The following is a 12,769-nucleotide window of genomic DNA, read 5'->3' as shown; positions in this document are numbered from 1 at the left end:
GCCCCGTATGTGGCATGTAATCACCTTGAAATATTTAACTGTCTGACTTTCATCTTGGTAACAGTACGGGGTGGGGCATCAGGCTGGGGTATAAATAAACCACGATATAAATCATCATAAACCAGGCATTAAATCAGTATATAAATCAAAAATTATAGAAGTCAGAGATGAAAAAGACCCATTAGACCATCCTGTTTGTTCTTTCCTGTGTTCTCACCCTAAGAATGCACAAGGCATCATTCCTGATTAGCCAGGAGACATAGAAAAACGCCCATCTCTCCCCCTCTGTCTCTCTCAAGAGAGAAAGAAGGGAAACAGAGCACACTGTGTGCATATTAATAAAGCTATATTTTGACTGGCTGAATGACTGGAAATGATTAGTGATGGTATGTTTTACCTGTCAACATCTCCACGCTGCAACTGGCAAAACGTCTCTAATGCTCTCTTGCAAAAGTCACAAGTAAGGCTGGAGGGAGGTTGTTCTCAGCTTCCCTGCACTCAGAACTGCTCCTTAAGTACTCTAAGACCCTTTACTATGACAGAGGTGAAGCAAGCTCTTCTTTTTTGCAACATGATGGGGGACAACATAAAACATCACATAAGCCGAGGTGAATCCAGGTGCCTGCATGTACAAATAGCAAAACCAAACAAAAATATCAAAACATTTTGGAAGGTGCAGTATCAAGCATGCCGAAGCTAGGAAAAGAGAAACTGTGACCCTTTCAAAAGGGTCAGTGTGAAAGCTGGGAACCCATGCAACACTCTAAGAGCAGTAGGAGCTGAGATCAGTCTGCTGACATACTGCTGCTCCTCCTCCCTCTGACACAAGCACTTTCCTCTCTGCTTACCGCAAAAGTCCTTGGTGGTGATAGGCCAATTCACTTAAACTTCTTCAGAGGCAGTCCCTAACCATGTTTTCCTCATTTACTCTGAACACAGCTTGAGCTGGGTGACCATTTGAAGTCTGATTTACAGGCTGTGGAGCATGCATTGCTGCCAAATACTGTAAAAAGCAAGTCTTAATCATCTCCAATTGGACACCCAAAAAAGCAGTTAATTTCAATTTGCAAGCCTAGAATGGAAGTTACAGCCCACCTCAAATGACATTGTAAGTATAAACTTAGTATCTGTGCCACACTTTGGTACAATTATGACAAGTGCCACAAAGTTTGTGAAATAGTTTTAAATTCTCTCCGTGGATGAGGAATTGTGTTCTGCGATAAAAGGCCAGCAGCAATACATTAAGCAATGAAAAATTCAGACATTGAAGAGATCATTGAATGGGAACGGAATATCCCAAATGTATGGAAAAAGGCAGGGGTCCTGTAGAAAACACAGCAGGTGTTACAGTAATTAAAGACTTGATAATGAGTGTGCTCAGAGAGGATAAATTAAGGCCAAGTATGCAGCCTGAACTGTCATCTCCTAACTTGACGTGCTTGTGCTTGCAACCTGAAAAAGGCTCATGATTTCGTCACCCGTATACATTCCCAAATTTAAAGTAAACAAACGACAAAAGCAGGAGTTGTAGCATGGGATTTCTTACTGATCCTGAAGAGCAGTGAGTGGTTCACCAGAATTCTGACCACCCCAGAGCCCCCCGTTATGTCAGCTGGTGGACAAACCAACGGCAGTAACAAGACGCCACCATACATGTAGACCAACCCTGCTGGTCAAGGGAGCAGGATGAGACCTCCACTCCCACAGGGCATTTCACAGATGTGTTGGCAGTACATAAACAGCAAGACTCTTGACTTGTGCACTTCACACAGGGCTTCAAAGGCTCTCCTTCCCTGCTCATTTCCTGTCCCCATAAAGCTTGGCCATTTGTGCACTTTCCCTCCCACTGCCCTACCCCAGTCTGTGTCCAGTAATCCCTGGTCCCACCTTTCCACACCCATCAGCCCAGATGGAGTTTCACCCCTTTCCCTGTCCTCATCTTCTGCCTTCCCAACTCCTGCCCATATTTCCTACTCAGGCATCCCTGTCACAATTCAGGACGGGGAGTTCTAGTGCCTACCTCCTTACGCCTTCCCTGCTCTTCTGCCTCTGAGCTAGAAAGCTAATATGCAGTTGGAGAAGCTATTTGCTATTGTAGGTATTAAGGTCACTGCCATATTAACAGCGCCTAAGATGAAACCTAGAAGAAGGCAATAAAATCCCTTAAAGGCTTCAAAATAGGTTGCTCTTTTTTTTTTTTGGCATCAAAATCTAAGACCATTTTTATATCTTAGCTTGAAATATAAAGATGTGAAGAAAACCCTACAACAGAGAGGGCGGTGGAAATAAGGTCTGTCACTACCACCTGGTCAATAGCTTTGGGAATGACAAATATTATGGAGATCCAACACCAGCAGACCTCCAGGCATGTGAGCACCTGCTGCATGACTAACCTGCAGGATGGCTGTCCCGTCTGCTTTAATAGCCGATGCATTCAGGAATGACATCATATTGTCGGCCAAATGGCACGGGCCAGCAGGACGGTGTCATTCTTCAGCCTGTACCTCCATCTGGGGGTTGAGGTGGCTAATTAAAAATGAAACAGCATTTCCTTGTAGGGGAAGATAGGAATGGAAAGAGACCCAAGGGAATATGGTTGAGAGTGGGGAAGAAAGGAGCAAGAAAAGTGGGATGCTGCCTATTTATTTCAAACACTGCTTTCAGTAGTACCCAGCAAAAAAAAAAAAAAAAAGTAAAAATTCCCTTGGGTCAGCACTTAATACAGATACAAGAATGAAATATTTATTGTTGCTTATAAAAGCATCAGACAGGGTCAAGCCCATGAGCCTACTGGTGTTACTAATGCATTGTCAAGCTATGATCTGAGCTTGTGCACAAATCTCAGCAGCTCGTTCCACGGGCTGGGGAAGCCTGTAAATTTAGAAGTGCAGACATTACTGTCTTCTCCAGAGTGCTAATTGCTGCCTCTCCCATCAGTACCACAAGTGACCTCCACAAAAGGAGATTCTTCCAGTCCCTCACACCCAGTAATAAGGAGGTAGTTGAGTGCTTCCTAGGCCTAAATCAAGAAGCCTAGTGGTAATAAGTGCCTTATTCTCCTAGAGAGCCTGCAAAGTTTGGACTATTAAGGACGATAAAATCCATTGAGACTTCAGCATAAGAGATGCTATACAAATTAAAATATTACCACTCTTCACATCCTGTAGAAATCCTTCATTTCCTCCAATACTTGCTGCTCTCAGAATGTGTCAGGCTATTACTTTTGACTTTACAACTCATTTTTTATGCAAATGGCTTTCAGAACACCACAAACAGAAGATTATTGCAATTTTCAACAGAGAAGGCAAATGTTCTCATTCCAATTAACACAAAGCTTCACGGTTCCTCTTTTCTTGACAATGCAGCTCCCCATCTCAATACCCTAAATTCAGAACCCACATTCTCTGACCCCACAGGAGAAGCAGGGGGTAGGACACAGTTAAGAGAGTATGCCAGACAAGGCATGTTCCAAAAAAAGGAAAAGCAGAATTCCAAGCATTTCTCAGCAAGCAGCAGCTACCTGTTTGTGAACTGGTTCTCCCCAAAGCAGCATGGTGACAATTCTACCTCAGCTGTGCAGGAGGAGATCAGTTTCCATAGCAATTCCAGCCACTTTCTGCCCAGATGCAGCATGCTCCATGTTCCTGGGCACAGAAGACAGCTGCTGACCCAGCACTGCAGAGGACAGGCCTAGGAGCCAAAAGTAAGGTGGAGAGGAACAGACACAAACAGAAGTTCCTTCTTGTGCGGCCAGTTTTAATCCAAAGGAAAAATTCAGGCTTTTGACATGTAGGGAGGAAGGAAAAAATAACAGGCGTAGAGACAGATCTATCAACCTCGCATGATAGGCTCTGAGAGTCAGCAAAATAAAAAGCTTTGGGAGAGAAGGAAGAATTTTTCATCTCTCCTGATCTGGAGACGTTCACGCAATACAGTGCAAGCCACGGGGAGCTGTGCCATACAAAGGCTCTGAGCACCATACAGCATTTGTTCCATTTTAGCTACCAGTGCAGGAGAAAGGGAGGAAGCAGTAGTTTGATTTGTTCTCAGAAAAATAAATCTCATTCTTCAAGAACATGCATCAGGAACTTGCTTGTTTGCAATGCTTTAAAACCATAACACTTTCTTTGCCTGTCTTGTAGAGAAGACAGCCCTAGAAAAGCCCCTTTTCTCCTTCACTTGCCAAGACCACAGTGAGGAAGGCTAGAATGGATGCAGAAGCTTTTTTATGGCCAGCTTTCTTACAGTACAAGCATCTCATTAAAATGCTTATTCTGTGACCTGAAAATGCCTTGCACCACTCCTAATGTCTGTACCATATTCTGCAGCTCATACCCTTGTCACAACCACTTTCCCCATGTTTTGTGAACACAAATCCGTAGCACAACGAAAGGAAACCTAAGGGAACACAAAACACATGGAACAAAATATGCCAACAAATACAGAACTGTTTAGATTTTCATTCAAATAATCTACACCTCCATTTTCTAAAAGGATCAGTGCTGCTGCTACAGTTTTTCAGAAGCCAGAACTCTAGCTCAGATTTCTGTGCAAGAGGCTGGGGCCGAAGTGTGACAGGGTAAATGACTAACGGTGACTCAATCATACCATTACAGCAGCGTCTTCCATGAAGAGACAGTTACTTGTGCTACAAGTTGTTGGACGCAGCACTCTTTCCCTTCTCCCTTCCCCTCCCAGCTTGTACAGACACTAGTTTTGTCTAATTAGATGAACACTGTCTCCTGACAGAAGAAAGCTGGCAATACTACAATCACCCTTCCCTCCATCCCTATTTAACCGGAGATAGCTGAGAGGAAGTGATTGCAGGGAAGTGAAGTCTTATTTCCCTGGCTCATGCTGCCATAGGCAATCAGTTTGGAGCAGAGGTTCCATCTTGAAAACGTCAAACAGAATGAAAAAAGACAAAAATCAAAAATGATAAAGTCAGCCCCAACCATTCCTCCAGGTCCAGCTGCTCCCCTGGGTTATTCTAGCATAGCTGACAGCACAGCTAGAGGAATATCTGCTTTCTGTGCCAACTGGTGCCATGGGGTCCTCAGCCTCAAGTTTCCCCTCACCCACTCCTGCAATTCAAGAGAAACTGCTGGAGCACCAGTCCTGCCTGCCAGCCTGAAGAAAGCAGCATGCTGAGCGTGGCTGAGTCCTCTTTTCTCTGCTCCCCAAACCAGTACGCATACAAAACAATGGATTTCCTTCCCAGGCTCATGGTTTCTTCCCATGCACCCAGAAAGGAAAATAACCACTACTGAAATGCAGATATGTCAAAGGACGGCAGTGGCTTCAACCTGGAAGTGGTATTTTCTTTAGTAGGCTGCCCGGACACTCCAGTTTCACTTTTCCAGTTCTTCTGAAATTCTCCAGATGCCATTTTGTCCCAGCATTTCATCAGGAAATAGGGTTTGTTCTACTATCTCATGCTCCAGATCTGAGACGTTACCTATGTCAAGACCATGAGGAACAACAGGCCTGCTCCTTCATTGCCTGTCACAACACTCAGGGGAAGGGAAGTTCTGAATAGGAAGTTGTTCAGAGGAAAATAACGTTCAGGTTGACTTGGAAGTGTTATTCTGCCTCAGCATGAGCAGTGGTGTGCTGAAGTAGCTGTGCCCTGGATGAAGCTAGTCCAGAGGTACAGAAATGCAACAGATGCTAAGGCAGGAACACTTACAGGGAGTTTCTGAAGGTAATTTGTCATACTGCTTGTAGCTACTCCGTCACAAATGTTTCTTAAAGGGAGAACGTTCCCCTCAGCTTAAGCACTGTTTGAAAAGATTGCTGTTCTCCTTGTCTTTTAAGGAATGTTGTGGAAAAAACAAGAAGGTTGCAAGCACCTTTAACACTACATACAACTTGAATGCAGCGGCCTGCATCTACCCCACATATCAAACACTCACCATTACACCCAACTGCTCTGGAGAAGAGAGCTTCAGCAAAGTATTTTTCCTTCTCTGTCTATACAGAGATAGAATTGAAGCATGAATCTGGCTATCTACATCTGCCTACACTTATCTGACTCATGAACTAGCAAGAGAATCTGGGTCAGAAATATGCACACACCCCCACACACTCGGTGTACCCTCCTCAGGAAAGAAACAAACAGCCTCACCCCGAAAGTGCTTCGAACCAGATCAGATATGTAAATGTGAGAGTGCTGTGTCTAGACTGCCACTTCGGAGAGTGCCAAGCGTGCTCCTGAAGGCTGCTGACAACCGTGCTAAGGAACTCGCTGATCCCACCACGGGATGCACACACTGAGGGACTAATGTGGCCAGGCACATCAGTAGTTAACAGCCTCAGGATATAGTCCTATACCTGAGCCATTGCTGAAATAGATTTCTTTAAGGCAATAATTCCTATATTAATTAGGGAAGTTCCCAGAGAACAGGTGCAGAAAAGTCATGATTGCTCACAGCAGTGGCAAAAGCACAGATACACAGCCAAAAGAATAAACTGAAGTCTCTTCCTATTGAACTCGAATAGGAGACATCCGCCTCTCTCTGAGGGGTGGTTGTTTGTCCTCCTCCCTCCCCAAAGAAGAGAAATTTTAACTTAAAACTGACACCAGAGATGACAGGTGGTAGCAGGAAACCTGAGAGGTTCCTACTACCCGATCTTCTGATTTCAGGGACAAACGAGCACAGCAAAGTATTTTTCAAGACTGGCTTCTTATTACCTACCTTCTGAGAGGGAAGCAGAAGCATGATAAATAAAAGGAATACTGAACTCATATCAAAATTAAACAATGTGTATTTATCCACACAGACACATTTCATAAAAAAATAGAGGAGTTTAGCAAGATCTTCTAGAACTTCCTTAATTGCTTATCAGATTTTACCAAGTAAGCATACAAGCACCAATGAAAGGCAGGCCTGACCTTACGAATTCAGAAAGTGAAGTATATCATTATGGCTTCTCCTCCCCAGAGCATAAGAGGCTTCCAACAGAGCAATAGCCACATAAGGCAAGAGTGAAACAGGGACCAAATGCCCTGGAAATACCAGAGGTCTTACACATTTCTAAAGCTGATGGTTTGGACAGTAGCTGCTCACTGCTACCTTTCAAGATTTTGCACCAGAATCAGCATCCCTTAATTTCTGTCATCTTCAAAGGGCTGTTAACTGCCTAGACTGAGGAGGAACCCTGAACATTCATCAGTCCCTATGACTATGTAATAACAAGAGGAAGTTGCAGTGGCATCCTTCCTCGTGAAATCCTACCTCTTTCATCTTGTTAGTGAAAGCCCTTTTCCATTTCCAATATGAGGAGAAAAGCTTTAAGGCCAGCCATACATCTCAAGGCAGTTCCTTCCATCCCTGTCAGATATTGTTGGCTTCAGCAAATGTTACAAGTTGGCGACCACCAGTTACAGTTATCACTGAGGGCTAAATGCTCCTTCCCTGTGCCTTAAAGGGTGCAGCGTATCTTTCTACATCTTCAAAGGAGAGTGATGCCACACTCGCTCGGGAGCTGCAGGCAGCAGGACATATTCTACAAAGCCAGCAATGAATTCTGCTGGAAGCAGGAAACTCAGCAGTGGCATGAACTGCATGAGAATACACTTACATACTGAGCATTCCACTAAATTAAAAAAATAGGGCATTGATCTGGTTATTCGTTTTATTATTCATTTTATTATTTAACTAAATATTAATCTTTGCACATGAATGCCTCTTCCCTACCACCACTTCTTCATGCCTCAGCAGAATTTCTAGTCAGCAGCAAAAAGAGATGTAGGTCCTAAGAGCAAATCGATCCGTCTGCTACAAAGACTAACTGTATGTGAGAACAGAGCTCTAAGTGGGATGTCTGTCAAAGCCTCTCTTCTCATTTATTACTGGGTACCTCCCTTAGTCTGTACATGAGGAAAACTGAGAAGAAAGCCAGCAGTACTCACGCAAGGCATGCCACTCATCCTGGCGGATTGTCTTGGTGATGTTGTAGGTGAGGTTCTTGGGAATGGTCGCTGAGGAGTAGTGGTACTTGATGTACGTGCACCGCTCAATTGCTCCTGGAAAGGGAAAAACGTAGAAGAAAGTGCTGTTAAATGAATGCAACATGTCGTCCCAGCTGTAGACCAGACAGATCTGACAAGCAAAAGCAAAAGCCTACTATCAATCCACTGTGACAGTCAATGCTACTTTTGGCCCATGACAGGCTCAAGCTAGTTGTAGGGGAAGCTCACGTGAAAACTTACGATACATCAAAGGCTCAACAGTAGCAGCCAGCATCTGTTTTCACCATCAGATGTAATGTGGCAAGTCACCCCTTCTTTCATTTCCTTTCTCTGAACCATGAGCTAGCATCAGGCATACCAGCATTTACCTCAGAGGAACTGGGAATTCCCATTTTCACTTATCCTGCAGTATGTGTCTGCATCCATGCTCCAGGAGATATACAAGGCAAACACCTTTAATCTTATCTTCAGTAATAAAACCACCACAGGAAAAAGTATGGTTTTAGAGAAGATTTTTTCTGACCGCTTGCACCCCACAGCCAAAAAGCAAGACAAGCAGAACAAGCAGAAGCAGATGTGACAGGCTATGGCACGTCTCTTGAAGGTACCCAGACACTGTCATAGCAGGCTCAAGCAGAATTTATTGGCACCACTGAGATAATGAGCCTCAAATGGCAACATGAATGGCTGCAATAGGCAATGTTGGATTTTCCCCTGTAGGATCTCATCTACGTTCCATGGAAAAAAGCACCATGTGCTGCTTCTGTTTGTCTCCTGGTCACATACTCCTATTTTCCTTTTATAGCCACTTTCCTTCCTCTACAATAATCACACCTCCAGGCTGTCATCTCCTGGCATCTCCGCATAGTGTCCTTAGAGCAATGGGTCTGGCATAGCCTGATGCTTTCTGCGAATTATAGCCTAGCCAAATTTCACATCTGATCAGAAATCTGTGACAGTGCAACCCTTCTTGCATCGGTGAAAAACAGTAAGGTTTCCTACATCCTTCTTGCCAGAAGGATGGCTCCATTAGACCCTCTCACCGAGCAGTCAGATTCAAAGCTCACGTAAGTCGTTTTCCCATTAATATTATGGTATTTTGGATCAGGCCTCTAATAACCAAACAGGCATCCCTAATGTGGTTGGCCACACCGTTTGCTATTAGCTACCACTGGTCAGAGGAGCAACTGCACTGGAAATGCTTTTATGTATTAAAAATACATTACAACATGCACTCAACAGAACAAATTAAATGAAGCAATGAACCATATAAATAAGGATAAGAGAGTGATATACCAAGAGACATGTAGAGAACACTTACTGTCAGCCTGCGCTGAAAAGGCAGAGCCATTAGTCTTATCTACAGCTCCAAGGGGTTAAATATGTTCTTGTGCCTCTAGAAAGACAGGTTTCTACTCCTGGTGGTGAAGTGTTGCTTGGCACAGGCTTGGATCATACACCATGAATACACGGCGTGAGTAAAAACCCATGCACCAAAATTATTAGTTACAATTGAGTCAACTAGCATCTTCCAGAGTTAGTGCAATGCAAACATTGGAGGTCCTCATTGTTTGCTTCTCTTAAGCATTCTTCACATTCTGCCTTTGACAGCAATTAGATTAGACAAAGGCAAATATTATAGGGGAAAAAGGCAAAATATTTACATATGTATCCGCCTGCCCTGACAGCGTGATGGGCTTCTGTGTGAGTCTGCACCATCTGGGCACCAAATGTACGCCCAGAATTAAAGTTTCAAACCAAGAATAGTATTTAGGAAAAAAAGAAAGATAGTGTAGAAAGAGCTTTAAAAAAAAGCCCCAAAACACAACCATGTCTTCATATGGGATTTCCTATTCCCTTTTGTTCAGCTGCTTTCACGGATCAGAAGCATCGGCAAGAAAGTGGAAAAATGCTTATTTGTCAGAAAATAATCTTTATCTGATAACTGCACAGAGAAAAGATTTATGCAGATAGACAAGAACACTGAGCCAAGACTCAAAATAAAAGCACACAGAAGGAAGGAAGAAAAGATGCTATTCCATTTACTATAATTTCCTAAAGTAATCAGCAGAAACACCTCCTCTGACACCAAAGAGGCTAATTTCTAGCAAGGTCCATCGAACTTCCCATTTTTACTGCAAATACTTTTAGTAGTAATGCAGAGAACTGTTCGCTAGCTTATATTACCAAAGCCTAAAGCACAAAAAGATTATGGCCCAAATTCAGGTCATTACCTGACCATATATATGATTTTAGACTTCTGCTTACATTTCTATAGCTTTAATGAGACCTAAGTACACATTTAAAGACCATCTAGATCTGAGAGCATGATTACAGTGGCAATGGTTGATGATATCCGAAGCATGGGCAAATGTGAATGGTAAATTCCGTGCTGTCCTTCCCAGCCACACCACACACTTCTACACAATTCCTACCTCAAAATCCTGACTATTATCCTATAAATATCTTGACTCCCAAGGATCAGGAGGGAAAGCACTCAGTGCATATGGTGAGAGGCAGCCTGCTTTTCCCACCAGCTTCCCTCCAAAACACGAGGGCTGGTCCCTGAGGGCAGTGAGCAGGGCTATCAGAGCACAGGACTGTTCCCCACGCTTGTCTTACATGGGGAAACACACAGCCCCAGGTCAGACCCTCAAGGATGCTGCCCCTGGATTTCCACCCTTCCCTGAAGCATTAAGCATGGATTCACTGCTAGAACAAGTACAAGTAAGCCTGATAAGTTTTGTTACTAGGCTCAAAATACTTCAGTCTAAACCAAGCTTTTAGGTGCAAGAAGGGGATCAGTGGGTGAAACGCAGTGGTCTGTGGTATACCAGAGGTCAGCCCACATGCTCTAGTGGACCTTTTTGGCTTTAGCCTATGAACTTTCCTGTGAACACCAAGTTCAGTACGCTCAGGAGAAGACAGTTCAGGCTATTTCAGAGCTGTCTTCTACCAGCTTGGGTTACTTCAGACCCCAGAAGTGCAGCGACCACCGGAGAGCAGGTGCAGCTCACGTTCCTACAGCCCCTGCTGCCAGGAGAGGCCGGCAGGCTCCTCGCAGGAACCTCAAGCTTGCCACTGCCCAAACTGTCACAAAGCTCATGACTGCCCAACACTGAGATGTGAACCAGTTGTCTACACCTGCTCTCACACCCTGCTGAGTCAATGCAGCTGCACCAGCATGTATCCAGCTAGAAGTGAGAGCTAGCTTTAGAAACTTTCGTTTGCCTGAATCTACCAATAAAAGTTAGGAAAAGGATGAGTCTGTAGTGGTGGCAATTCCATGCTTCATGATGTTTCCCTGCTTGCCCCATACAGAAGGGAAAATTAGGTTCAATACCCACGGACATCTGATCCTTGCTGCAGTCACTGTCTGTTCTCCCAGGGGCTCTAGAGCTACGGCTCTCCTGGAAAATCCTCAGAAAAACCTTAAAACCTTACATTTGGATGGATGAACAGCAATGCCTTCTTCAGTCTTTGGGGGTGGGGAACGAAGAAAAAAATTTATACTTTCCTTTCCATACCTTCAAAAGGATGCCTGAACTTATAGAGTACCCCCAGCCCTCAGTATGAACTTAGAAACACCAAACAACAGAGCTGTGCGCTCAAATACTATTCATCGTAATTTGAACAGCAAACCAGTGAGTGGGGTTTTCACCCACACAGCTATGATAGCAAGTGTTAGGGTTGGCCACAAGAAACATGAAGCAACCAAGAAGCTGCCCCACTGACGTATGTTCCAGTTTGCTCTGATTAAAGGGAAATGTTTGCTGGAAATCCTAAAGAAATGTGGCTGACAACTTCAGAGATAGTGCTAGGAAAGGGGTCAGCTGGCAGATACAGCTAGAACCACGCAGAGCAAAACTGCTGCAGCATCCTCACAAGGACGGATGCTCAGGGAGGATTCTGCAGCTGTAACTCTGTGGCTGGCATCCGCCTGTTCCAGAAAAGTTCAGATGCCAAGTGAAATTGAGAGAGGAAACTAGAGACACCTTCGTCTGGAGCAGCTAAGCACTGCCACTAAGCACAGTGGCACCGAATACGCCGCTATTCTTGCTGATCAACGTACCTGCTTGGTTCTCCTCCCATATCCATCGAGCTATGCCCCACGCCATCACCTTAATATAAAAATGTCCTCTTCTATTACAAAGAAAATCCTTGTAAAACTGTGCCGTAGCAGGCAGGAGCATCACCTGAAAACATTGTGCAATTTCTTTCTAGTCTGTTTCAGAACTACCCTAATATTCTGATGGGTGCTCAGCCGCTGGTGAAGCTCTGCTCCCCTGCGTTACTGGAGCTGCGAGCGCTTCCCCTGCCGCAGGCCCCGCACTGACCAGCAACACAGGGTGACAGCAATGTTCTCCCACTCTGGGCAAAACAGGGTTAAGATCAATTAAAAAGGGAGGTTATATTGCTGGTATCCATACTCTATTTGTCTGGTGGGTAAGCAAGTTTTCTTCCAGAACTTTATCACTGCTGCCACCTTTAAGAATATTTCACTTTCAGGCTGCTTCAAAAAACAAACAAACAGGGATGAAAATCAAAATGCCACCAGGGTATTGGTCACATCAATCCTAAAATTTTATCTCAGCGGTGCCCAGAGGAATTTGCCCTGTGAGGTCAGCTTGACTTTTGCAGAGGTGACCGTCAAGTTTCAGGAATTTGTAACATTGCTGTGATCACATAGCTTAGCCTTCTGCATAAAACAGACTGGCTCACCTGAGAGCTGGCAACAGAAAGTAGTCCTTCACTTCCATGAAAGGCCACTGAATCTGCAGGAGCAGTTAGGTA

General features: G+C 44.3%; 1 protein-coding gene across 1 annotated transcript in view; it reads right to left on the bottom strand.

Moving 5' to 3' along the window:
* TMEM178B (transmembrane protein 178B) overlaps window positions 1-12,769 on the bottom strand; it is a 215,789-nt gene that overhangs the window by 147,718 nt on the left and 55,302 nt on the right. Inside the window, 1 exon segment of the mRNA XM_040561183.1 lies at window positions 7,916-8,029. Within this exon segment, the coding sequence (XP_040417117.1) occupies window positions 7,916-8,029 (114 nt within the window).

The sequence above is a fragment of the Cygnus olor genome, chromosome 1 (genome assembly GCF_009769625.2).
Source record: "Cygnus olor isolate bCygOlo1 chromosome 1, bCygOlo1.pri.v2, whole genome shotgun sequence".
NCBI classification, from domain to species: Eukaryota; Metazoa; Chordata; class Aves; order Anseriformes; family Anatidae; genus Cygnus; species Cygnus olor.
The sequence above is the reverse complement of the archived record's forward strand: the minus strand, read 5'-3'. Positions and strand labels throughout refer to the sequence as shown.